The following is a 26,862-nucleotide window of genomic DNA, read 5'->3' on the forward strand; positions in this document are numbered from 1 at the left end:
ACCTCATTTAAAAACTACTTGCTTACAAAATCAGACGTAAAAATTCAAAAGTGTCACAGCACACAATTACTGCAAAATGGCTGACTTTATCATTTTTACCATATAATGGTAATATAATGGTTATACCATATAATGGTAATATAATTATAAAACAGATCAATTGAAATTAAAATATTGTACTTAGACATTTCAGTGTATAGTATATAGACCAGTATAAACAAGTCATTGGCTGATGAAATTTGAGTTTGTACTGACTTCGCTAGTGCTTGTTATATAGCCTGTTGTAAAATTAGGCAAATATCTAGATGAGTTGATGTACTCCCTGGAAGACCTGTGGGTATCCCCAGGAGTGCGTGTGCCCCTTGTTGAGAACCACTGCTGTAAGGGAGCAAAGGCACCTTCGGGTGGAAGTGTGGCCCAGTGTGCTGGACACTGGGTGGGAGGCAGAAGGTATGGGTTCTGTTCCCAGCTCTGCTTGTGACTCAGTGTGTGTAACCTGGGAGGTGTCACTTGATCTCCTGGTGCTGTGGTTTTCTCTGCTGCAAAAGGGGCATGAATCGATAATGCTGACCCTGTATTGTAAAATGTTTTGAGCTCAATGGATGAAGGTGATGAGTGTTCCCACTGGAGGGAGGCAGGGCTGAAACAGACCCGGCAGGATTTTTGTGGAGACCCAATAGGAGGGTATAGGACAGCGATGACGTACTGTGTCCTGGGAAAGGAAGGGGCAGGAGGGGGGAATGCACCAGGCAGACTGTCAGAAAGCTCAGGCTATGTTGCAGCAGACTGCAGATGGCAGACGGATGTTCAAGATGGGTCTCAATGGCTGGTGTAGTTCGGGGACTGCCAGTTCCATGGGGAGGTGTTAGGGCATTGGCTGGCATGCTCATTTGCATGGAATTGCCCAGAATGCCCCTTGTTATTTCACTGCCCAGCTAGTGGGAGAACAGCCTGGATGGTTTGAGTGCTAGGTGGATCCATGCAATAAGAGTTGATAACAGTCCCTTATTTTTTCATCTTGGTACAACAAGAGTGGAAGTTGCTGAGTGCGTGATGGTGAATGGAGGTGAGTCCTGTTGATAATTAATTATAATAATAATATCAGAGGAGAGGAAGGGCAGGGGCGCTAAGAAAACAGTCCTTTATTTTTGAAATACAATGTTGGCAACCCTTTCTCCAGGCTTTTCAGGTTGGTTTTGCATCTGTCTGCTAGCTGGTCAGGAGGCATTTGCTGAGGGGTCTGGGGGATTTGTGGTCTCTGTTGGGTCAAGGGAGCTGGTGCTCAGAATGGCATTCCTTGCCTAATACACTAGCACTCGAGTGCTTTTCAAACCCAGACTTATGTGTGATCCATTTCCTAGAGATGGGCTGGAACTAGAACCCCAGCTCCAAATACTCTCTGGGAAAGTTCAGATTCAGGCCTAAACTTTACTCCCTGACTCCAACTCCTAACACATGGGGATTGCGCTGCCTGTTTGCTATGAACAGGACAAGATGATCTGGGGGGCAGTGGGAAGAGATGCTCCTTAAATTGTCCTTCATTTCTCCTTCCCCAGGCCCTGGCTGTCAGTCCTGACTCTGGAGCCTGTCAATGGTGCTGCAGAGCTGGCTGGTTGTGGGAGATGGGGCTCAGAGACGCTGATTGTCATTACAAGTGCATTGCAACACACTGGAAAGCTCAGAGGTGGAGGAAAGACCTGCCCTGGCCTGGCCTGCTGTGAGGGGTTGCAAGATTCTCTTTGCAGCACTCAGCGCAGTGACAGGAAATAAATGCTAGGTTCTGCTCTTGGTCCTCAGATCCCCTCTGTCCGCGATGAGAAAGTTTCACTCCCTTAGGACACTGGTGGGCTGCTTAATTGTCTCTCTAGCACAAACAGTCAGGGCAAGAGGGGTCAGAGGCTGAGCACCAGGGCCGAGCTCTCAGCAAATCCCAGAGCAAGGGTCCAGCGAGCTGGAACATGCTCCCCAGCCACTTCCGGTCAGTAGGCCCACGCAGAGTAGCTGGCTCGAGGCGGGCAGTGCTACGGCACGGGGGCTGGGGCGTATTCCACACTGGAGCAGGCTGCTGGGAGTTGTGCGGCAGGATTGTGGAGTGGCCCCAACCTCGCTAAGCTGGGCACTGCACAAAGGAACAGGCCCCTGCACTCCGGAGCTGAGGAGCGAAGCGCCAGCAGTTGCCTGTTGTTATGATGACGGCTTTTCTCGCCAGGCTGGGGGGAGGGGGCCCTTGGCGCAGGCCCAAGGAAGACTGGTGCCTTCCCTTTAATGAAGGGGACTCTCCGTGTTCCTCCACCCGACTCTGCGGGGTTCTGGGGTCAGGGAGAGGGTTGGCCTGAGAACAGGTCATCAGCCACCTTTGAAATTCCCTTGCTCTGGCTGCTTCCTCCGGGCTCGATTTGCTTGTGACATCACAGTGGCCACCACAGTAACCAGTCGTGCCGTCACTATCAGAGGGGGGAGCGGCCATGGTGCATGACCGCTGAAGATGGCCCCGCCGTCCAGGCGCAGGAGAACCTCGCATGCGACGGGGAGGGAGAGAAGACTCACAGCTGGCAGAGAAGTGGAGCTGGCTTAGCTCCCAGCATGAGGATGCTCTCCTCCTTTCACCCCTTTCCCGGCAGGCGGCAACCCAGCTGCTTCCAAGCTCTGTGGCGCAGGGCAAGAGCGCTGTGGGGCTGTCTGTGGCCCAGCGTGTGGGAGGCTCAGCTCCCCCTCCCTTGGGTTGCCTGTTGTTCCCTGAGGACTATTTGTTCAATAGTTGATTGTGATTTGTAAGGAGCCTGGTTGATGGTACACAGAGCAAGGGGCAGGTTAAAGGGCTCTGGGAGCAGCACATCCAGGGCCCCAGAGGCATGAGTTCTCCAGCTGTCCCGTATTTGTACAATAACTTTGCTACCGTCCCACGCACAGGACGCGTGCTGGGATTGCTCTGTGGACCCAGTCCGTTGACAGCAAAGCACTAGCTGGAAAGTAAGGGACAAACAAGTGAGTTAATGTGTAACAATTGTACCAAGCAGGGATTAATCAGCCCTGGCCTTGGCTTTTGTGGAGAGCAGTCCTCTTAGCTCTGAATCAGAGACACGGACCCTTGTCCAATGGCCCCATAGCCCTGCCAGACACCTGGAGGGCCTCGGAGCTCACGCAGCCCAGCGCCGTGGGCACAGAACATCTGAGCAAGTCCCACATGCCCTAGCACTCGCTTCTTCGTAGTGGGGCTTGTCCCAGGGAACATACACCAAACTGGAAGGCGAGGCCCCAGAGTCCGGTGGGTTTGTGTGTCTGAGGGTGGGGGAGGCCCATGTCTGCCCCAAGGCACAGATGCTTGACCACGGTCAGTGTTTGGCCTTGCTTTCGAGACATTGGTCAAACCACACATGCACCTTAGGCTGGGCAGTCCCATGGGAGAAGCAGGGGAATCTACCTCATGCAGCACCTGCCTTGACCTCTCAGGGGCTAGGACATTCGCTGGGGCAGCAGGCCCGGCCTGAGAGCCTGGTGGGCTGCACAAGGATCTGCAATGCTTTCCCCATCTCTCAAACGGCAGCACTCCTCAGGCCCCATGAGGAGCTCTGGGAGGCTGGTGTGAAGGGCCGGTGGAACACCAGTATGTGTATGCAGCGCAGTGGCCGTGTGAGTGTATTTATACAGACTGTCATGGAACCCAGGGGCTGGGCCAGGGGCAGTTTGCTGCCCGGTGCAGGAAGGGACTCGGTGATCTGATGGATCACAGCCGTCGAAGGTCAGGATTGGTAGGAGGGTGTATTGTGCTGTGGGCTGAACAAGAACAGAGCCAGTACCAAAGCCTATTGAGACGCAAAGCATCTCCAGCTACTGGAGGCCATGAAGACCCTGACCCTGGGCTGACTGCGTCCAGGTGGGGGTGTCATTTGTGAGGTGGATTTTGTGGGATCGGAGCTGGAGGCTTTCTATAAAAATGAGGCTTTGGAGCTCCTTGCTCTTATCTGAGAGACGTTTTATGGCTGCTGCATTCAGGGGATCCCTGCCTGGGCCCGGCCTGGCGCACGGGCACGCAGTGATGGCCCCCTCTCTCAGGCTCCTTTGTGCCCACGCAGGGGCACGTGCAGGGTTCTGTGCTCTTTGCTTTACCACAAGGGCTGCTCCTTCCTGCGCTATTATGGACTCCTCCTCTCTCCTGGGTGCTAGTTCAACCCCAAAGCCCTGACCAGGCACAGTCAGGGTTCCCTTTCCCCAGGAGCAGCAATGTCAGCTCAGCTCTCCTGGCCAAAGTGCCCCTTGGTGAAGTTACCCTGGGTCTCCCCCAGCTCTAGGCTCAGGACTGCGTCATGCTGCTGGCTCCTATGTCCCATCTCAGAGGTGGTTGCATTTCAGTGGCAAGAGCAGTTATCCCCAGTCTATGCCCTGTCTGAAGGATCCCTGTCTGAGGGATCAGTGTATTAGGATGATTCCTCTTTTAATAGAAGAATAGACAGGCCATATGGAAAGCAGTTTCCTTTGCAGACTCCCGACTGGCTGGGAAAGATGTCACTCCCTCCCAGAGCTTTGCCTGCTGACAGTGGGTCTGCAGAGATTATCCAGTAGAACAGTCCAGTTGGTTCCCACGTAAGGGCCAGTGCCCAGGAGATGAGAGCGGGTCAGAGTAGCTGCCCAGACAACGGCAAATGGAAGGCGTGGAAAATACCTGCCGGGGAGTGGAGGAGACGTGTTAGAAAAGTCCTTGCTGTTAGGCTCCTCCCTGCACAGAAGGGAACAATACTGCCTTCGACCCCAGGGTAGGTGGTAGACTAGCTGATTATGGCTTTTCCATCTCCAGTATCTGTGGTTCAGCTATTGTACACCGCTCACAGGTGGGGGGAGTTAGCAGCAGCAGCATCCTTTGCCCCATCTCTGGCCTCTGAGAATCTCACCGTGCTTTAAAAACATTGGTGTGTTGAGCCTTGCGCTCTCCCTTCTGCCCCCATCCTCATCCCTGAGGTCCTGCTGCCAGGGGAATCACAAGGCCCTGGGAGTCTTTAGAGCAAGAGCTAACAGCTGTGCTCTGGTTGGACCACAGGTTACTGGGCTCAGTCATGTCCCATGGGAGGGAAGTATAGGTGCCTCTACTGCAAAAGTCCCTGGGTTTGGACTGGCCTGGCACAATGGTCCATTCTGACCTTCAAGTCCATGGGCCTTGTCTCACGCTTCCACCATCTTCGCACCATCTCTGATGGTGCAGTCCTTCTGGATTTATGCCAGAGTAGGCGAAAGCAGAATCAGGCCCCATGAGCTGGGGAAAGCAGAGGTATGGAGGGGTTAGTGATGGCTGTAAATGGGATGCTGTTCTCTGAATGATCCCTGCCTTCCGCACACAGTGAGCCAGTCCCTGGGGAGGCCCAAGTTCTCAGAAATCCATCACCGTCTGCCCAGGGTGTTTACCGGATTGGCCTGCCTGGACTCTGCTCGCGGCGCTGACGCAGGTGAAGGCTGGGAGCGCACTGCGCTAACGCTGCCAGCCAAGACTAGCTCCTTGCTCTGCATCACTTAGTCCCCCAGAAGGTCCTGGCGGGCCAGGAGCACTTTAGATTAAATATTTGCCCAGAGGACACGGACAGGCTCTCTGACGGAGGGGCTGTCGCAGCAAGTGCAGATGCTGGGAGCGTTTCCCAGAGCCCACATCGCTGATCGTGTGATTGGACGTTAACCAGAGCCCTGGGAATCTCTGGGACCATGTTTCAAAGTAGCAGCCGTGTTAGTCTGTATTCGCAAAAAAGAAAAGGAGTACTTGCTGTAGCTCACGAAAGCTTATGCTCAAATAAATTTGTTAGTCTCTAAGGTGCCACAAGTCCTCCTTTTCATTTTTTCTGGGAACATGCTGTCCCAAAGCCAGCGATCTGGCCGCTGTGGTTAGTGGAAGGTGGTTGGCGAGAGGCACTTGGACTGCAGTGAGGTTTTGTCATAACTTGTAATGTATTGAAACCCTCTGGAGCAAGAAGAGCTGGTGGTTCTGATGCGGTTGGTTTTTTTCTCCCAGTTTATTATTGTTTCAAATGCCATGGATTGGGAACTGTGGGTGCTTTATAAATAGCCTGAAGGTTAGTCCCCCTTTCCTGGCATACGTCAAGGGCTCTGCATCCTCCGCCCAACGGCTGCTTCACAGCATCCTGCAGCCATCGCTTCTTGGCCAACGAGCCCTCCACAGCTCTGTAAACACTGTAGAGCTGCGAGAGGACGGAGCCAGCAGCTGAGGAACCGGCATCACTGGAGATGCTCAGAGCTGGGACAAGGCAGCGTTCACCCTCCAATGGGGGTTGAGTACTGATGAAATCAATCTCACCCTGAGGCACGTCCATCCCACACCAAAGGAGTCTACAGACAGGGACACTTCTCCTCTTTCTCCAGTGCTACACGCAGAGGTGCTGCAAGCTTCTGCGCTTAGGGACTTGCAAGTCCCGGCTTGCAGCAGCTAAGGCACATGAAACATGGCCACACATATGCCCCCTTCCTTCCTATTAATGTGCTTACCTGGAGAGTGGGCCTCATCCTGTGGCTGCAGGGCCTCTCCTGACTCCCTTCTGATTGTTAATGGGAAGCCCCATCTGCCCCCCAGCAGCCCAGAGGCTGTGGAGTTCAGGTCTGGGCTGCATCCCAGCCATTGTGCCCAGCACGCAGAGAAGAGCCTGGGGCAGCTGGAACTTCACGCTCAATCCTCAGAGGTTTCAGAGTAGCAGCCGTGTTAGTCTGTATTCGCAAAAAAAATTTTTTCCACCAAATGCATCCGATGAAGTGAGCTGTAGCTCACGAAAGCTTATGCTCTAATAAATTTGTTAGTCTCTAAGGTGCCACAAGTACTCCTTTTCTTTTTGCGAATCCTCAAAGGGTAAAACAAAGCATGAAAGCCCCTGCTCCTCCCCTAGAGCCATGGGTTGATTCCTACTCTGTGTCCCTTCCTGACTTGGGGGCATGGGCCAGACTTGCAATACCATTGAGCCAAGACCAGTTTCCTTAGATGCAAGGAGAGATGAGCTCCCAGCAGATGGGAGCACAGAACTAACCCAGCTGAAACTACTCCAGCCCCTGCTCTGCCCTCATCCCCTAGAGTGCACCCTCTCCACCCATGGCCCGGTGTATGCTGGGCCTGTGTGAACTGAGTTGAAGGGTCTCAGCCCAGTTCCTACTGGAGAGGTGTCCACACCAGTAAAACCACATGTACCAGTGGCAGCCTCAGCAGAGAGGCCATAGGTTGAACCGGCCATGGGATTGGCGTGCCTGCCTTGCTCCCAGTCAAGGATGAGTCTGGTGGGTGGAGCGAGGAGCGTATGGGGAGAAGAAACTTGTGCTGCCACTGCCCCTCCAGGATCTCTCGTGCCTGGAGAAGCCGCTCAGGACTGAGGAAATAAAACCGGGATTGGGAATGCAGGTCCTGTGACCCATCCAGCAGGATGGGCCCCCCCCGCTTCAGGAAGACGGGGGGTAACAGCCCCAGAACACGTCCTTCGGATCTCAGAGCACCTTGCAAAGGAAGGTCAGTGTCGTCACTCCCATTTCACAGGGGGTGAAACTGAAGCAGTGCTTGGGGACGTGACTCATCCAAAGCTCCCCAGCAGGTCAGGGCAGAGCAGAGCAGAGCGCTGAACTCCTTGCTCCTGGAACTTGTGAAAGGCTGGGTTTGAACCCCCTGGAGGACAGTAGTAGTGACCAGGAGCAGGGGATTTTCTCCCTGTGATGATTCTCACTGGGATGCAGGGAGGTTTGGGGTCAGGGGCCAAGGGGCAGCGTTTGCCTGCGATGCGTGCGCCAACATTTGTCAGCCAGCCTGTCTCATGAAAGACGAGGAGACCTGTGCCATGCCGCGACTCCTGGGGAGAGTGCACAACATAACCAGCCACAGTGGAGAGAGAGGGGCTGGACTCTGGCCGGCGACTGGAAGGCAGGCGCGTGAAGGAGGAATTCGGCTCTGGCAGGCTGTGCGGGATCTGTAGAGGACAAGGAATCCCAGTCATCCCAAGCACTAAGTGTTTTCTCCTCAACTCGCAGTCAGAAGGAAACTTGGACCGAGACCAGGCCGGCTTCGGCAGATATTACAGTGCCCTGGAGGGCCAGGAGGAATCTTGTGTTACTTTGGCAAGAAGCTGCATTGCTCTCAGAGGCTGGATGGGTTGCAGTTATTCCTAGCCCCAGACAAATGTTCCTTGATGCTGAGAAACTCCACTAGAGCTTCCAGCAGGACGTGGGGCCTGGATGTCAGCTCTGGGCCCACCGGGGCACAGACTCCGTCTCTCCTCTGGAGGAGGCACCTGTCCCATACCTGCTGAGGGGGTCAGGACTAGCCCAAAGTGTGGCATTGCCTCCAGCCTGGGTACTGCTCTGCCCAGGGGTGCGCTGCAGGGTGGGGTGTCTGGGTCACCAGCTAGGGTGACCAGATGTCCCGATTTTATAGGGACAGTCCTGATTTTTGCGTCTTTTTCTTGTATAGGCTCCTATTACCCACCACCCCCGTCCCGATTTTTCACACTTGCTGTCTGGACACCCTATGCCAGTGCTGTGGGTGCGGCCAGATTATGCTCCTCACTCTGAACAGCCAACCCCAGAAATGCAGCATTTCGCCCCACGGGGCTGTGTGGGACCTGGACTCAGCTACCAAGGAGACAAGGTCCTTTGGCAGGGGGAGGAGCTGTGTTGGGATCAGAGTGACCCCAGGGTGATTGGTGCAGGAGCTTCCTGGAGGGAGGCCAGCATCCAAGCAGCGGGGTTTGCATGCCGGCAGGATGCAGCTGGAGGGCATGTGGGGAACGTGATGCATGGGTGGATGCAGTATCTGAACACCTTATGCTCGGCAGTAGCAAAGCACCTGCTGGATTTCAGGGTCTCTGGCTTTTCTCCCGTGGCCCTCGCAGTGCTGGATCGTGATCGAGGAGCAGCTGCACTTACAGATGTTGTAGACCTCCGGCACACATGCCAGGTTCCTGTGAACATGAGCGCAGCCAAGTCCCCTGGCCGGCCAAAGGAAGGCCTGGGCACAGCGTGATCTCCATCCCGGGGCTGTTTGAGCAGAACGAAAAGTTCCAGCGGGTCATTTTCTGTAGGTGAAACCCAGGCCCCGTCCATCACTGGGTCAATTACCTGTTCACTCGCTTCCCCCAGCTGTGCCCAACGGATCCAGGCCAGGCTGCGTGGTCTGAGAGGGGCAGGAAGCTAACAGCCAGGCTCAGGGCTGGGAGGTAGACATGGTCGCTCCCAGACATTCTGGGTGGGTAACATGCTGGGTGCTAAGTGGCTGGGGTGTATGGGCAAAGCTGGTGCCTTGGGTGGTGCGTGGTGCCAGCTGGGGATGGGGATAGGGGTGTGGTGGTGGAGTGGAGGGGTGCTTTGGGGACTAGCTGCATGGAGAGCAGCAGGCATTACTGGATATCAGCCCCTTGTCCTGGCAGCAGTTGATTGTTTTCTGATCAGAATCTCTCAGCTCTGCCTAGAGGGAGGGAGGGAGAGAGGAGCGCCCCACCCCACTGCACCCCCCACCTCCTTCAGCTTGGCCGGGAAGGACAGCTGGGGAGGTCTCTTCAATAAAACTGGAAGAAGCTGCTTCCCAGTGACTCCCAGGGTCTCCCCTCCCCCTCCTGTTTTCCATGTGGAAACTTCACAGGGCAGAACTCTTACTGGGACGTTTCCAAGAAAAGATATTTTTGAAGCTGAAGCCAAATTCCCTGGCATGGTCCAGAAAGGCTCTCGCACAAGGACTCCAGACCAGAAGGGTTTAGCAAAGTCATTTTCTAAGCACCATTTCTGTACACATGCTCATTCCCCTTTGGAGCAGCTCTCACAAGACTCCAGGGCCAGGATGCCTGCTCCTTGATAGGGGCAGGCACCAAGCCTGGGCTCCGAACGCAGGGCCAGAGGGCGAGGGGCCTGGGTGGAGGAACAGGAGGCTGCAAAGCATCTGCATCCTCAAAGGCCCCTTGCTAGGATGATGCTGCTGATTATTTTGTCTTTGTGCTGTGAGAGTCGGATCGGCGCCAGTCACAGCACAGAGAGACTGTCATGACCCAAGGAGCTCACAAGCTGTTCTCCGCAGTGAAGGTGGGGAGCTGTTGGGTACAGCTGGAGGCCGGGGTCTGCTTCTCCTCCCACTCCATCAGTTTCACATTCTGACTGCGGTGGGGCTGCTGGCCGGGAGAATCCCCAGGGCCTGTCACAGGGTGGCTGGGCCCTTTCAGTGCAGCAGGCCCAGCTCCTCTAGGCCTGCACAGATGCATCCCAGGCTGAGCTGATGAAGAAGGCGGGGCAGCATCTGGGGCTAATAAATAGAGGAAGGAATTTTGACTGGGGAAAAGGGCCCTGGGGTGGGAAAGGGCAGCTGCAGGAGTGGCGCTGGCGCCCGCCCGCCCGTCCGCCCTGTGGCTAGTGCTCCTGAAGAGGAATGGGGATCTGAGTGGGAGAGCCAGGCCTGGGCGGCTGAAATGGGCTGGGAGGCCGGTGGCAGGTAGAGAAATCTGGGACTTGCTGCAGAGACAGAGCAGGGAGGGGCTCCAGGTAGACAGGCCTGGGACTGGAGTGACCAGAGGGAGCCCAGGTTGGGGAGAGGCTGAGCAGAGCCTGGGCTGGGCTGGAGAATGGTGCTGAAGCTGGAAGCCAGGCAGACCTTGGGGAGCAGGGGCTGTGCCCAGCTGGGGCCTGGGGTGCAAGACTCCTGTGTTTTCTTTGAGCTCCCTGCTAATAAACTGGAGCCCAAGATTTGGGGGCTGTTATTTGACACATGTTCCTGGTGCAGGGTTATTGAGGAGCCCTGAGAACAGAACTGATGCAGCAGGGCCCCCAGGCTGAGGGTGGACACTCTGGAAGTGGTGACAGAATGGGGACAAACAGCCCCGAGTAAATGCATTCAGACAGGGCCCAGACTTTCCCCGGGCTCAGTGTCCCCATTCAAACCAGGCAACCCCAACTCTGCTCCCGTTGTTGCTGGCCCAGTTAGCCTGAGGCTAAGGGTGTGGCAGGGTCACACAGGTTGCTCAGGGTCATGGGCTCTGGGACTTAAAACTGTCTGATGGGAATGTGGAAGCCAAAATCCCTGGGCGACGTCCCTACGCTCTCTCTGTGTGCGGAGACTCCACAACTCTCAGTGGCAGAGCCATGGGTGACTGGAGAGCACCGTGATGGAGCTGGGATTCCTCTGTCTGCACAGAGGCTCTTGTGCTAGTCGGAGGGACACGGGACACACACGGGTTCTCTGCGTTCCATGGTGGGCGTGAGGAGGGATTAAAACGTGGTATTTACTGGAGAACAAGAGGTCTCGGCCTCTAGGCCTTCACAGTACAAGCTTTACAAATACTGATGCTAATCTTGGGTCTGGCTGGTCTGCGTGGAGAGCGTGGGATTGTGGGTGGCTTTCTGTCACCTTGGCAGTCCGGGTTTCTAGGGCCAGCCACAGGCTCATTCAGACCCTGGTGCAACTTCGAGAGGCCTTGAGGCTGCTGCGCTGGATCTGTGCTTGGCTGCGTTTGTGGAGCAGGTGCTCAGTTATGGCTCATCCTGGCTGCCCTGCGCTGAGCTCTGGGGCCTGTTCCCCGGCCAAATACCGCAGGATGATTTATTTTTCCAATAATCCCCTCAAACTGCAATGCAAACCTCCTCTATGTCCATGGGGGCCCTGCCCCCAGCATCTTGTAGCTGAGGAGAAGCTGCTATGGGAATCCTTCTGTTCTCGGCACCATTGCAGAAAAGAGAGGGGGAGAAACCAAGTTGTTAGCATCTAGAACCATGTAGGTATCTCCTGCAACGTTGTGGGGAGGGAAAAAGTAGAGCAAGTGGACCTATGGAAAGTCAGGGGGACAAATCAAAGTCTAGGAGAGGGGAACTGCAAACGGTGCCCCTGCTTGCGTTACTCCCTTGTGAGCCCCAGAACCCACCCCGGACTCGCCAGCTCCCACTGTTAAAATATCCTGAGCCAGGACCCCAAATCACGAGCCTAGCTTACAAATCATGAGATTTTTTAAATAACTTCTTTTGACACTTTGCCTTTGGGGATCACGTTTCCAGCTTCTCTCTGTAACCAGGAGGCCTTAAACCTTGCATTATATTTTAACAAAAGCTTAGATTCTCTCATGATCCTCTGACTCCAGGAGCTGGGGCTTTAAGAAAAGCACCAACTATTGCAAGAGCTGGTACCACAGCTCACACAAGCAGCCGCTTGGGAGCAGGGTGGGTGGGGTTTAGCTGATGGTGAATTCAGAGGTTTAGTGGGTGTCCAGCAGCACTGTGTCCATTGTTTATGAGCAGGGCCCAGCTCTTGGGGACGTGACCCTAGCCTGGGACAAGCTGGCTACAGCTGCGTGGTTCAAGGCTCGTGACCTGAACTTTCTCACTGAGCAGAGATAAGGGCTGCGTTTCACTGACTGGCAAACATGAAACTCTCATGCTGTTTCCCCTGCTTGCGTACGCCAGCATGTTTTGGTGTAGAGGAGTTTGGTTAGCTAGCGTCACGGCTGTTTGGTTAGCATCTCCCCACAAAGTTTCAACAGCAGAGATAGCCGGCTGGAACCTGCAGGCAGGTGGGTGGGCGCTGCGTTAGTCACAGAGCAGAGAAGTTGGGCAATGCTGCGTCTTGTGCAGTGGGGCTGATGCCTGTGACAGCTGCTTCCACGCTGGGCCTGTCCCTGTCTGCACTGTCCCGGTGGCGCCAGTCGCTCCAGGATGGTTAACGCTGAGCCACTGCCCTACTTCCCAGAACCTCGCCAGCCTGCTTCCTGAAGCCCAGAGCCCAGGGACCAACTGTCCTGCCCCTCCTGGGGCCAGACCCACCCTAACATTAGCCCCATTGCTCTCTCTGCTGCAGTAGCGGCTGGGGGGGGGGGGACACATGTAAACTACAGCTCAGCTCCCTTATCATCTCCTGCCTTGAGTGCTCAGCCCCTGCCGCTCTGTTCTTTATGGCCCCCGCCCCCACTGGCTGAAATGCTGCTGTTGAAATGGTTCCCTCCCTCCTGGCTCTGATCCAGTTGCCCCCCTTTTGAAGGGCCATCAGCTCCCCATTGCTCTGTGCATCAGGTCTGGCCCTTGCCTTCCAGGCTCTACATCACTCAGCTCCTGCCTGAGCCTCTGCCCCTCCGTAATAGCTGCCGTCCCAGAACCAGGGGTCCAGCCCCCCCCCACCTTCCCATAAAGAGGGGAGCCTGCCCCACGGCCTGTGTGAACCACCCCGATCATCTGTGTGCAGCCTCGTCCACCCCTCCCTCTCCCGCGCTGCCATTAAAAGCCCAGAATCTCAGCGAGCGCACGAGCTGCCCCGGCATTGGCACAGGTTCTGATTCCTGCTCGTCAGCATCAGAAGGGACCCAGTCACCAGATATAAAACCAAGCCCTTGTTCAGCACTTGACAGTGAATCCGCGTGGTTAAGTCCTCCACGTGCTAATGGCATGTTGTTTCAGGCGGCTGGCACGCCAGCAGATATCAAATCCGTAATTAATGCTTATTAGGAGAGCTGCTGATAATGCGGTTGGGGCAGGGCTGCCCTTCCTCGACAGCATGGCTGCAGGGGAGAAGAAGCCAAACTTAGGGACAAGGGTGTCAAGAGTTGAGTATATTCCCTTTGCTTCAGATCCCAGTGATCCTTCAGGGTTTTATTTTCTAATATAAACAGGTTCCACCTTTGCCTGAAACCCATTTCGAGGGGTGCATGTCTCAGATTCTTTGTCACTACATCAAATGAGGCAGACTGGGAGCTTTTGCAGGATGCCAGGGCCCAGGGCAGGGCGGCAGTGGCCCAGTGCAGATGCAGAGCTGGTGGCATGGGATTCGTGATTAGGAGTAGAATCAAATTGGTTGTTTCTCTGGGCGTCTGTTGTACCCTGGGAAGTTCAGCTCTTAATGTAGCAAGCTAGAGAGTGAGGCCAGATTCAGAACTGGTGTCAGCAATGGGACTCCACTGCAGTGCATGGGAGTTTTACCACTGCTTGCAGTGGGAGCAGATTGGGCCCTACGCAGTGCGCACCCTCCAGTGGGGATGCAGCCCTTTGTCCTCCTCCTCCTCCACTGTGCCCTGTGCCAGGGCAGCACAGGGCATGTGGGAAGCGAGGGAGTTACTGAGTGAAGAGTGTTTGGTGCTCAGCGTGCGACTGTGCTAAAATTTCTAGGGTATCTTGACGCTGAAGCTCCTTTGAGGCCACACAAAGCCCAGCAAAGTGTCTCTAGAAACACAAAAAGAAAAGGAGTACTTGTGGCACCTTAGAGACTAACAAATTTATTTGAGCATAAGCTTCCGTGAGCTACAGCTCACTTCATCGGATACATTTCACATGATCACAGGCCAAGCGCTGGGGAAGCCTGGCTATCTAGAGCTATTGGCAGGTCCTTCTGGAGTTTGGGGGGATACTGGCCCAATAAGCAGAGTCTGGTCCAGTTCCCAGTTAAATTACAGGGTAGTGCAAATGCCATAAAGATGCCCCTCCAGCTCTCGGCTTTCATCCTGCTCCCACAAATGCTGGGTGAGAATCAAGCCCAAGTGACGGTGACACCTCTCTCCAAAGTGCAGAGCTCAACAAAGGGCCTGCTTGACCCCTGCTACACTCCAGTGACATGCCAAAGTGACCCCACTGGATCTCTGGGACAATGTACCATTGACTCAGGCCGGAGCGCGCTGTGCTTTGTGCCACTCGTGTTACTATCAGTCCTTCGAGCTCTGTTCAAATAATGTTCTTGACACTCGTAATTCAAAAAATGAACAGTACCATTGTGGTTTGCAAGCGACATTCAGGCAACAGCAGGAATTATGCACAGGATGGGTTCAGTTTAAAATACTAACCCAAGTGATTTTTCCGAGGCTATTCCTGTACCGTAGCCAATAGCATGGTGTTGCAAAGGGGTAATGGTGCCCTCGGGTCAGCGGCTGGCAAACAGTGAGCTGGTTTGTCAGCCTCCTTTTCTCTTTTACGTAAATGGCTCTAAACATATTTGTATCAACCCCCCCGGTGATGCACCTTTGATCAAGGGGGGTTTTGACAAGAGTGTTTTGAGTCCAAAGATCAGTGCAGGAGCCAGCAACTTACAGGCTGTAAACAAGAGCCTGACAGGGTATAAAGCCAGCCGGTGAGCTGCCCCAAAGCAGTGCAGTCTCATGAGAGTCCGAGCTCACTCAGCACTCTCGGCTGATACTGAAGTGTTGATAGAAAAGGACAATGGAGGCCGGCATGAATGTCCTGCATGACATGGGGATCCAGGCAACTCGCTACCTGCAGGAGCACTACCAGGGCTCCCAGGACTGGTTCCTCTTCATCTCCTTCGCTGCTGACCTCAGAAACACCTTCTTCATCCTCTTCCCCATCTGGTTCCACCTCTGCGAGGCAGTGGGCATCAAGCTGATCTGGGTGGCTGTGATTGGGGACTGGCTCAACCTAGTCTTTAAGTGGTGAGTAGCCGGTGCTGGTCCTGTTCCTGCTGCTTGCCCTGCATACACCCTGCTAGCTGAGGGTTGTTTGGCTGTGAAGTGGGCACTTACCAAGAGGGTTCAGGGTGGCCCCAAGCTGGAGCTTTCCAAAGACAAGTTCCTCTAGCTCTGCAGCACACAGATTTCCTTCCAAGTCAGAGCCCCTGAGTGAAGCCTTGAACTGCATCGATCGTCTGGTTCATGGATCAGTGTCCATGGGAACCCACCCACCCCTGCTGACTCTAGCTGCTCCTGACCATTCTGTACAGTGCACAGTTAGGACTCCCACAACAGCCCAGTCACACAAAAGAAACCCTGGATATATTAAGATCCCCTGTGCGATTTCCATCACGGGTACAGCTCCAAACTTTCCCCACCCTGCTCCTTGCCAATAGCCAGGGAGAGATCTAGCCCTTGAACTAGCCAGAGGTGCCACACATTGCAAATGGGGTCATGCTTGTATCACTGCACAGAGGGGCTTATGTTTAACTGCATTTATTTTCCTGTGAGTGTCTGTGTGGTGCTGGGGCTACGGGGCTTACCTGGGACACGGAGATGTGGCTGACTGACTGTGTGATATGGGGCAAGGTAGCCTCAGTTTCCCCTTCTGTAATACAACAACTGCTTTGGATGCAGAGTGCCATCTAAAATCTTAACCCTTTTTAAAGCCATGTGAATCTTTGTATAGCTCATGACAGAAAGCAGCAGGGAGAATGCATGGGACAAGAGCCCAGGGTGTGAGTGAGTGTGGGAGCTGGACCCAGCACTGGGTGTCAGCCATCCAGTCCTAGGTGCTGCATTTATGGTGATTGCTCTTCTCCAGACTTGTGGTTACCATGGGGCTCTGACCCATCGGGGAAAGGGCGAGATTGGGTGTGGTGATGAAGTTGCCTCTGGAGACAAGGAGGCATGTGTTGGGCTGGGCTGGTGAGGGGATGATGGGTCAGCCAGCGTGAGGGCACGTGCTGTATCTCTGGTTCACTCCTGAGGAGAAGCAGCCCATCACTAGTAGATTTAACATCTCCTGTGCCCTGCTGCACCATCAAGGAAAGGGGGGAATTGGCTCCTGGGTCAGCATGCAGCATGTGCGGGTGCCAGTACGCACAGAGCAGAACCCAGCTGTGTGCCCCAAGCGTGGACTGAAGTCATACCTAAAGACAACCAGCCTGGAACTGGGGATCCCCAATTCTTGCAGCCCCTGCCCCAACCTGGGCCAGAGCTGACGAGCTGTGTCCTTGCTTTCCTGCTCTTGTGCCCAAGGCAACTAGAGACACTTTTATTCTTGTATTTCAGGATCCTCTTTGGGCAGAGACCCTACTGGTGGGTCCGGGAGACCAGTTACTATGGCAACACCTCCACCCCTGTGATCCAGCAGTTCCCCCTCACTTGTGAGACCGGCCCAGGTGAGACACATCTAGAGAGAGGATGTAATTTGGCTGTTGAGACTGCTGTTTGCCGCTGGAACCGTGCCGGCCCCCCTACTGGAGCCCTGCCTCCCCCCCTGCGTGGGGCTGGCATCTCTGCTTACCCCTCCCCCCACCCTGCCTCGCCCCGCCCCGCATGCTCCTCCACACCACATCTCACTTTTTTGAAAAAATGGGGCAATTGTCCCATGGGCTCTTGCCAACTGATCAAGTCCCAAAGTACGAGTCAGGATGGCTGGGACAGGGCGTTAAAATGGGACTGTCCCAGCCAAAACGGGACGCATCGTCATCCTTTACAGACAACACTCCTGTTAATACAGCCAAGAATTATATTTGCCTTTTTCATAACAGCACCACATTGCTGACTCATATTCAGTGTGTGAGCCACTCTGACCCCCCAAATCTTTTCTCTCAGTATTGATGCCCAGCTGGTTATTCCCCATTTTGCATTTGTCTTTTCCTTCCTAAACACAGTACTTTGCATATGTCTTTCTTGAATTTCATCTCATTGACTTCACACCAAGTCTCCAGTTTCTCAAGATCATGTTGCATTCTAATCCTGTCCTCCAAAGCACTTGGATTAGTTAACCTGCATTAAACCCCTGGGTGGACATTCCCATTCAGAATTAAATCACCTTAATTCAATTACATTTAGTTAATTTTGGAAGTAAATTAACATAAACTGAATTAAGGTAAACTAATTCTGAATGAGAGTTTAAACTTAATTGACTTCCAAAATTAATTAAATTAAATTGAATGAAGGCAACTTTTGATTCTGAATGAGAATGTCCGCACAGGGGCTAATGCAGTTTAACTAATTCATTTTAAACTCACCAAAGCCCGGGGGTGCCACTGTGCAGCGTGGTTTAGCACAAGCTTGACTGCTGGACACAACTGCTGACCTTAAGCATTTCCTGGTCACTGGAGAAAGGGAGATTTTGGAAGTGCAGATTTTGCCCTGTCAGCAGTTAGGGGCAGGCCAATCTCGCCTTGCTGCTGTGGTGAAACAGCTCAGCGTATGCAAAACCTCCCTTTTAGACTAAATTTAGGCTCTGTAGAAGAAACCTTTGCTCCAACCCTATAGCTACTGAAATTAAGAACAAATACCTTCCCCTGTGTGACAGAGGCCTGTCTGCCCTCAGTGTCTGCCCAGCCCAGGAGAGAGACAGCCTTTCCTTCCAGAAAAAGAGTGGACTAACCCCGTAGCAGTGCAGATTTTGTTTGCAGGGGGACCCTTGACCTATGCTGGAATTAGAAGCTTGTTGCAAACCTCAGTAGGAAGCCAGGGTGGTGCAGGCTCAGACCCAGATCAGAGACATGCTGTGTATATTGCAACCATTGGGGCTTTGTTCATGCCAGCTGTTTTGTGTGTGTGTGTGTACACATACACTGTCACACACACACACTCACACACACACGTGCGAGCTCACACATGTTCACTACTGCTCTCTACTGGATGGACTGTTCCAGTGCTGTGTATGCAGTGTTGTAGCCTTGTCTGTCCCAGGATATTACAGAGACAAGGTGGGGTGGGGTGGTGGTGAGGGTAATACCTTTTATTGCACCAATGTCTGTTGGTGAGAGACAAGGTCTCGAGATACTCAGAGCCCTTTTGAAGACAAAGACCCGAAGAAGAGCTGTGTGTATCTTGACAGCTTGTCTCGCTCCCCGACAGAAGTTGGTCCAATAAGAGCCGTCACCTACCCTGCCTTGTCTCTCCGGTGCTATGTGACTATCTGTTCCCTCTGCCTGCTGAGGGGGGTCTGTGGCTAGAGCAGAAAGCCAGGTAGTCTTGAGCATGGGACTAGAAGCCAGGATCCTTGCAGCCTAATGCCACCTCTACCATTGGTGCTCTTTCTGTAGCCCTGGGCAACAGTGGATAACGGGGACTGGGTGGTCTGCCCCTAGCTCAGAGCGTGGTGGCTGCCTTGCCCGGCGGTGCTGATAGCGGGGTGTGGAGGTGTGAACACGCATCGTGGGAAGGGGGAAAACGGGCTGGAGCATGCCGTGAAGACAAGGCCCACGTCTGTGGAGTGCCGGGGCTGGTCTCCGCAGGGGACTAGTGTGCGGGGTAATACATAGTGGGCGGCTCCGTCCGCACAAGTGCCAAGTATTCTGTCAGTATTACCATAATGGCTCCCTAATGCTAGGTGTCTGTGGGGAGCTGGGCTGTGCCACAGACCCTGGGAAAGCTTGTAGAGCTCCCCTGGGCTCGTGCTAGCGCTGCGGGATCACTCCCCTTGCTGAGCGACTTCCCTTTCCACCTCATTTCCCCTCCTACACACCCCTGGTTCTGGTAAGGACACCCCCCCTCCAGTGCCTCACATGGGGGATTCCCTCTGTGCCTGCCCCTCCCCTGTCAACTCCCTAGCGCCCTGCGCAGCCAGCTGTGCCGGGCTGGGCTGATGCAGGCTCTTGGCCTTTAGTTTGGGAGATCCCAGCGCTCTAGGCACCCGGTAGGAGGTTGCTGTTAGTGACCAGGGCAAGGAACAACCTGGGGAGGTGTAACGCAGGTGTTTTCTCTCCCCTAGGGAGTCCCTCCGGCCATGCGATGGGCTCTGCAGGAGTTTACTATGTGATGGTGACAGCCATTCTGTCCATTGCTCTGGGGAAGAAGCAGCTGACGATTAAAGACCAGTAAGCAGGGTTCAGACTGTTGCGCTCCTGTGTCTGCAGGGTCAGTGGGGTGCCCTGAGGCCTGAGGGAGGTGCATTTTGAACCAAATGAAATGAGTCTTCATGCAGCACGCAGTGGAACTGCGGAATTCTCTGCTGCAGGAGGCCGGCAGCGCTACACGCTCAAACACCGCAATGCGCACACAGACACAGGGTTTTAGAAGGGGTTGAATAACTGCATGAACACTAATCCCACTGGCAGCTAAGCCAACTAACGCCTAGATAAAGAGAATCACATCTCATGCCTCCCCAAGACTGAGTGCCTGCTTCAGTGGCTGGGAAGGAAGTGAAGGGCCTGGACTAAGACCTGATCCAAAGCCCACTGAAATTGATGGGAATCTTGGGATGAGGCCACAATGGGTTTAGGGGAGTGGGGTGATCAGAGGAGCTCTGCAGGGTCTGAGCTCTGCCCCACTGAAGTCAATGGGAATTTTGCAGTTGATGTCAATGGGAACAGAGGGAGGCCAGCTCCAAGCGCTTTTGGACCCCTCCTGGATGTTTAAGCTTTTCCTGGATCATGGCAGAGGGCAAATCCCTGGTTCTGAACCTCTACCCACCCCACAGGGGCTTTTTAATACCACTTTCCATTCTGTGACCAGCATTCAGGTCTTTATAATGTGACCCTCCCTCTTCTCCACCCGCTGGAACTTCAGCCACTACCAGCAGGGAGAGACGTCTGAGATCCCAGCCTCTCAGACCGCGGGGTGGCCTTGCGCAGGCCGTGCTCTGCTGACCTTTGTGTCTTGCCCGAATGTCTCCCTGCTGCAGGTTCTTGCGGACAGTGCTGTGGGCAGGATTCTGGGCTGTCCAGGTCTGCGTCTGTTTGTCTCGAGTCTTCATTGCTGCCCATTTTCCTCACCAAGTCATCGCAGGGGTCATCTCAGGTCAGTGATGACGTGCACCGTCGCCTCTCCCTGTACAAACCACACTGTTACTGCCATTCGGAGCAATGGGCGCAGGGGCCACCCGCCAGTTGTTCCTAGATGCCAAGGCCAGAAGGGACCGTTATGCTCATCTAGTCTGCCCCCTTCCGTAACACAGGGCCTGGGACTGCCCCACAATCCTTCCTTTTGAACTAGAGCCGGTCTATTTAAAAACATCCAATCTAGATTTTAAAATTGCCAGTGAGGGAGAATCCACCACGCCCCTGGGGAAATTGTTCCAGTGGTTATTTACTCCCACTGTTAGAAACGTACACCTTATTTCCAGTCCGCATTTGTCTCGCTTCAACTTCCAGCCATTGGATCACGTTAGGCCTTCGTCTGCTGGACTGAGCCTATTATCAAGTATTTGTTCCTCACGTAGGTACTTATAGACTGTGGTCATGTCACCCCTAAACCTGCTCTTTCAAACGAGTGTACATGGATCGAGCTCTCTGAGTCTCTCTCTATCTGGCTTGTTTTCTAAGCCTTTCCTCATTCCCATGACCCTTCGCTGAACGCTCTCCAGTTATATATCCGGTGTCCTGTGCAGTACATTGCATCGAGTGAAATATCACAGGACAGACCCTGAGGTGGAAGCTGTGGCTAGGCAGCACTGTGCTGCACTGATTGCACTTGTAATCCAACACCGCTTGTCCTAGGAACATGCCTTTGCAAAGCCCCTATTCCGCAGGCTCTGCAGTGTGGTAACCCAGCTCAGCCAGACAGAACATTAGCAGACTAGTTCCAACCACTGGCAGGTTTTACCGCCAGCAAGCATTGTCTGGAGGTGTGGGCACAGAGGGCTTGGCACTAGGAGGAGGGGATCTTAGCCTAGGGAGAGATGGGTGGTTAAGGTTGCCTCTCTGTGCCCACAGTGGACTCTGCCACCTGATGCTGCTCATTCCCAGGGAGATGGCCATGCAGAGACTCGTTAGTTGGCTCTGTGGTGATTCTGTGACGACCCTTGGGGCGGCTGCCCTCAGGAGTGATGCTCCACCACAGCTGACTGTCCTCCAGCCCCTGATTGTCTTGGGAGCCCTGTGGCTCCATCTCTGCGTATCAGGTTCCTCACTCTGACGGGTTGTTTCTCCTCTCACGCTCTGTTCCCTGCAGGCATGGTAGTGGCTGAAACTTTCCAGCACATCCACGCCATCTACGACGCCAGTCTCCGGAGGTACCTGGGCACCACCCTCTTCCTGTTCAGCTTCGCCCTGGGGTTCTACCTGCTGCTGAAGGCTCTCGGTGTTGACCTGCTGTGGACCCTGGAGAAAGCCAAGAGGTGGTGTGACCGGCCGGAGTGGGTCCACATTGACACCACCCCCTTCGCCGGCCTCCTCAGGAACCTGGGCATCCTGTTTGGACTGGGGCTGGCCCTCAACTCCCAGATGTACCTGGAGAGCTGCAAAGGGAAAATGGGCCAGCAGCTGCCCTTCCGCCTGAGCTGCATCGTGGCCTCGCTCCTCCTCCTGCACCTCTTCGACTCCTTCAAGCCTCCCGCCAAGGTGGAGCTGCTGTTTTACGTCCTGTCCTTCTGCAAGAGCGCGGCTGTGCCCGTGGCTGCCGCCGGCCTCATCCCTTACTGCGTCGCCCAGGTCCTGAACCAACAGGATAAGAAAGCTTTATAGAAGGAAGGGACTTGGGTATTTATGCACACGACATGTGACATGTCCCAGGAGCAAAGGCTTAGGGCCCTGAGCTCCCCCATGTCTCTGGGTCCAAGTGCTAGAGCTGAGTCCTGAGTCAGCAGATGCTGGCTCAGCACAAGCCCTTTCCAGTGTGCTCTCCTTGCTAGACCTGCGGAGAGTGACCGTGTCCAGAGACCAGACCAGCCCTGTTCCTGCTCACTTGGCCGGGGGGGCTCCTGTCTGACTCATGAGTAGAGCTGCTGCCTATGTTACAGACCACGTCGATGTGCAGGGCACACGCAGAGCCAGCCCAGACTCTGGCTCTGCAGATGGCTCATCAGTGGGGCCTGGGAGTCAGGGTGCAGCAGGAAGGAGCCTCCGGAAAATGTGGTCATTTCCCCTGCGGGTCGTGCCAGCGCTGATGAGGGCACACCCTGGCTTTGCTGCCTCCCCTTGACGTATGGTGTGAGAAGGAGACTGGCATTCTCTGGACCACAGGGTGCTCACTCCTGCGCGTGCTCCCTGGAGGATTCCTCAGACAGCGCCCCATGGAGGGCAGAGGCTGTTTGTGGGGAGCTAGGTTAGGAGACAAAGCGAGGGCAAGTGGCAGAAAGGCTGGCATGTACCCACACCCTGGGGCTCACTGGCCTCTGTGTCCCACTAAGTACCCAGTGTCCTGCAATTACCTTAATGTGAAACAGTGACGTGTGTGTGTGTGTGGGGGGGTGTGTCTGTATATAAGTGGGGTATTTTATTAAAGCCTGAGCTGTATTTCATTACCAGCCATGAGTCCTTTGTACGTCTTAGCCACAGATCAGCCCGGAGTGAGGGCGCTGAGTGGGGGGTGACTCTCCCATGTGTGGTGTTTGGATTGACAGGGGATGTTTTGCTGCTCCTGGGGGGATCCAGCCCCCTCTCTGGATGCTGCTAACCTATCCCCTGCCAGACACACTTTAAAACAATGGAGGAAGATAACTGGACCCTCCTACAAAGTCCCTATTGCCCACCCCGCTCCCCACAAATACTGCCAAACACTGCTGGCATGGGACTGTCCGGGGGTGGGGGTAGAGGCTCAGTGCCATGGGATCACTCAGTCAGTGACTCCCACTTATTACCTTGCTCTTTGCTTTATTGTTCACTGGTTAAACCAGCTCGCTGTCTGTTTACCTGGCCATCCCACCGGTAAGAGGAGCAAGGAATTCACAGACTGGACCTCACTGGCAGTAGCTGTGTCCCATCCTCCATGCAGGCTCAGGAAGGGGGTTTGTACAGAATCAATCGCTGTGTGAGCCCCACTTCTCTGTGGTGCTGGGGTGGAAACAAACCTGGAAAAGCACGAACTCTTGGTGGTCCTAGACCCTGCCCTGGCACTGCAAGGTCCATTGTGGAGCTGGCATGTTTGACAGCCCAGAGCTGGAACAGACGTCTTTGTTCTCCCCTGAAGTGAAGGGGCCAGGTCCTGAACCCAGGTCAGCGCAGCTCAGGAAAGGCAGGGACGCGCAGTGGCTGCAGTGCTGCGCTGGTTCCAGGGAAAGGCGGGTAACAGCGACCCAGACCCGGGGAACTGCTATTTCAGTCTGATCAACTGAGATATTCCCACGTTGCTCCTGAGCATTATCAGGTGCCTGGGCACAGACATGTCAGCTGTCAAACAGCCTCCCCTCCTGGCAACGAAACTGGTTCAGGTCTCTCTGGCTCAGCAAGCCTGCCTCTGGGGGTGGGGCTGGGCCTCTCGACTGGGAGTGGGGTGGGCATCGGCAAATCTGGGCATGTCAGGGCTCCTTTGCGGGGCAGTGGGCGGGGGATGCTCGCTGGGCTGTGCATGCTGGAGGGGTAAGAGTCAGTCTCCAGAGCTGGCAGCCCAGCACCCTCCGCTGACCTACTGCGCTTTGTGGGACATACACAACTGACTGTATAAAATCGCTTTCTATAAAACCGACCTAATTTCATAGTGTAGACATACCCTGAGTTAAATAAAACACAAAGGGGAAGCAGTCCCGGGATGGACCAGGGTAGGGGCTGGAATTATTGTGCTTCATCACCAGGGTCACATTGTCTGTTGGGCCCCTGGGGGAGACAGGAGATTCGGTGTCACACATCTCAATACCAACCTTCTGGCATGTTCCTGGCTGCCCCCTCTGAGACCTGGGCTTTAGGAAAGGTTTGCTGCTGACTTGATGAAGGTGCTGAACTTGGCTCATCCCAGCCACTAACTCGATTGTTAAAAGTCCTGGTTCAACGTGATTGAATTTAAAATAAATCTCCTTTAGAAAAGGACAGTTCAGCCCTTTGATCTGCAGTCCATGTATTTTTGTGGAATGTGTGAAATGGGCTGATTCTAGTGGCTGCCATCATAGGGGTCAGAGCATGCAGACCTCCCCAAGAACTCAACACTCAAATTCACGCACCAGCTGTAGCTGCCCAAAGCAGCCCGCTGGCCTCAGCTGCTCTCTGTCTCAGGACAGTAGACTTTGTCGCTATGCACAACGTGGCATTTCTATGTTTGTCAGCTTGTATCCGTGCTTTCTCGCCAAGGGAGGGAGTTCCCCCACTGCCCTCAGAGCCCCCGTTCTTATGCCTACACCCATCTAAAGCCCTGTGTCGCAGCCACCAACACTCAGTTAAGCCAGTTAGTCCCAGTTATTGCTCCAAAATTGTATGAGGTATCCCTTCCGTTCAGCCCCAGAGGGGACACATGCTATCCTCTGCCCACCCCAGTCCTTCCTTGCTCTAATTCCGACACGGCTTGTGTGAGACGCTTGCTTTTTGCAGAGAATGAGCTATTACAGACAGTAGAATTTAATCCAGTACATTTTATGTGATGCCATTAAACTGTCTAAGTTGCTGGTCTGGGCTATGAAGGATGCACTCCTGCTGACAGAGAAAGTACAACACTTAGTGTTCCACTGCTGCTTCTGATACCAGGACATGGCAAACAGCATGCAGGGCCTCTGAGCTCGCTGCAGAGACATAGCAATCACAGCCCATTTACCTTCTCTTGGTCCTTCTCTTTCATTTAAAAAACCCCAAAGGATCTGGGATTTTGATGGGGGAGGAGCAGGAGCTGTAATGAGAAGGGATGAGTAGCACTGGCCCTGCATGTCTCCATCAACCACCAAAAGCAAACAGGAGAAGGATAGCTCGTGGTTAAGCCATGGGCCTGGGGCTGGGAGATCTAGCTTCAATTCCCAGTTCTGACACTGCTCATATGCCCATGGGCCTGCCACTTCGGGCTGTGGCTCCCCTTTGTGGAATGGAATAATACTATCTCTCTTTCTCCCTGCCGTGTCTATTTAGAGTGTAACTTCTCTGGGGCAGCGACTGTCTCTCACAGTGTGTCTGCAGCAGGGAGCCCTGGGCCTCTCAGTGTGACTGGGTTACAGATAATAGCAATTACTGAAAGCTTTGCTCTTCAGCAGGGTCTTTGTGAGCCTGGGTTAAAGGTCACCTTTGGAAAGGATTGTTAAGTAATATCCCCTGTCTCTTAGCACACTGGCCTGGGCTCAATTGCTTATTTCCTTATGAACTTTCCTGATCAGAAACAAGCAGCATGACTCTAGCTATCGCTTGAAAGTGACATGCCCGCATCCAGCATCTGAAAATACTGGGCCAGTTTGGATTAGCTCTGTTTTGCTTTATCCTTTCAGATGTATTTTGTTTATTCTCAGGGAAGGGGGTCTGAAATGTTCCCATCTTAACAGAGTGTGTGTCCTGTGGAAAATCCCTCCTTCCACCCACAACCGCATGGGCCACCTCCCCTTGCATACATGATATCCAGTATGATTGCTTTCATGGGAAAGGGTAAGTAGAAAAGGCATGTATTTTTAACTTTTAATGGAATTTAGCAGCTGGAAACCAGGGGTGGAGCCAGCACCATGTGCTGAGCCAAATATCTGCTGACCACAGACAGCTACTTGGATATCTCTGCCTTGGGTGCTTAAAGGGCTTTAGAGAGACAAGGTGAGGGAGGTAATCTCTTTCATTGGGCCAACTTCTGCTGGTGAGAGAGACAAGCTTCAAGCTACCCAGGGCCCTTCTTCAGTTTTTTTTGGACAAATCAGGACTGGTTCATACAGACCTTAATCCAGGAAAGCTCCCCAGTCCAGGACAGCACTTAAGTACCTGTTTGTCTTTAACCTGAACAAGTGTGGCGCGAAGCACATGGTTATGGATGTGACACACTCTATATGTTTTTATAAAAGTATGCTGATGAGTGTGAATATAATGTAACTAAAATATGCTTCATGCAAAAGGTCTTTTGTAAGGTATCATTCCAAAGCTTCTAATCTACTGAGTGTGGTCATCCTATTTCTATAAATGTATCACTCTTGTATCTGAAACTAGAAATATGAAATATAACTCTGAGGACCTATTGTAGTTATGCAAAGTGTGGGCCATTAATGGTGGTTTGGAATCTTGATGGCTCCCATCAACCAGGACAATTGACTGTGGATGGCTCTGTTTGCTTGCAGACCTTCCTGTGAGTCAGGCTGGGAGGAATGAAGGCTTGGGGTCTTACAGTGCCATGTGATCATGTCACCTGAACTGGAATCCATCTTTAACCTGGTGTTTTTCCATTGAGAAGGAGGGCTGAGAACCCAGATGGACAAAGGATTCCCGCCTTATATAAAAGATATATAAGTGGGTGGAACAGACCAAAGAGGAGCCATCATGAGGAATCCCCTAGCTACCACCTGAGCTGGAACGAGGGCTGTACCAGGGGAAAGGATTGTGCCCAGACTAGGAAGGTGTCCAGTTTGTGAAAGAAACTTATTGAAACATCTCTAAGGGTGAGAATTTATCTGTATTCAGTTTTTATTACTGTACTAGACTTAAGACTTGAG

At 53.7% G+C, this 26,862-nt stretch overlaps 1 protein-coding gene and 1 long non-coding RNA gene across 2 annotated transcripts; one reads left to right on the forward strand and one right to left on the reverse strand.

The window, feature by feature from the left end:
* Nucleotides 1-620: 620 nt before the first annotated feature.
* LOC122457648 lies at nucleotides 621-20,303 on the reverse strand. The gene is made up of 3 exons (XR_006277296.1): nucleotides 20,169-20,303; nucleotides 9,822-9,826; nucleotides 621-640 (listed from the first exon to the last, which is right to left on the reverse strand). It is a non-coding gene; the product is annotated as an uncharacterized LOC122457648 (long non-coding RNA).
* LOC119848915 (glucose-6-phosphatase catalytic subunit 1-like) lies at nucleotides 15,019-22,800 on the forward strand. The gene is made up of 5 exons (XM_038385298.2): nucleotides 15,019-15,353; nucleotides 16,665-16,774; nucleotides 19,327-19,432; nucleotides 20,239-20,354; nucleotides 21,507-22,800. The coding sequence occupies exons 1-5, from the start codon at nucleotides 15,124-15,126 to the stop codon at nucleotides 22,016-22,018; spliced, it is 1,074 nt and encodes a 357-aa protein (XP_038241226.1). The 5' UTR covers nucleotides 15,019-15,123; the 3' UTR covers nucleotides 22,019-22,800.
* The last annotated feature ends 4,062 nt before the right edge of the window (nucleotides 22,801-26,862 follow it).

This window comes from Dermochelys coriacea, chromosome 27, assembly GCF_009764565.3.
Source record: "Dermochelys coriacea isolate rDerCor1 chromosome 27, rDerCor1.pri.v4, whole genome shotgun sequence".
Classification (NCBI taxonomy): Eukaryota; Metazoa; Chordata; order Testudines; family Dermochelyidae; genus Dermochelys; species Dermochelys coriacea.

Excerpts from the sequence above, each read along its gene's own strand:
- LOC119848915 (XM_038385298.2), top strand. The coding sequence starts at position 15,124 with ATGGAGGCCGGCATGAATGTCCTGCATGACATGGGGATCCAGGCAACT. Across the intron at positions 19,433-20,238 it reads CAGCTGACGATTAAAGACCA|GTTCTTGCGGACAGTGCTGT; the intron begins GTAAGCAGGGTT and ends TCCCTGCTGCAG. Across the intron at positions 20,355-21,506 it reads CATCGCAGGGGTCATCTCAG|GCATGGTAGTGGCTGAAACT; the intron begins GTCAGTGATGAC and ends TGTTCCCTGCAG.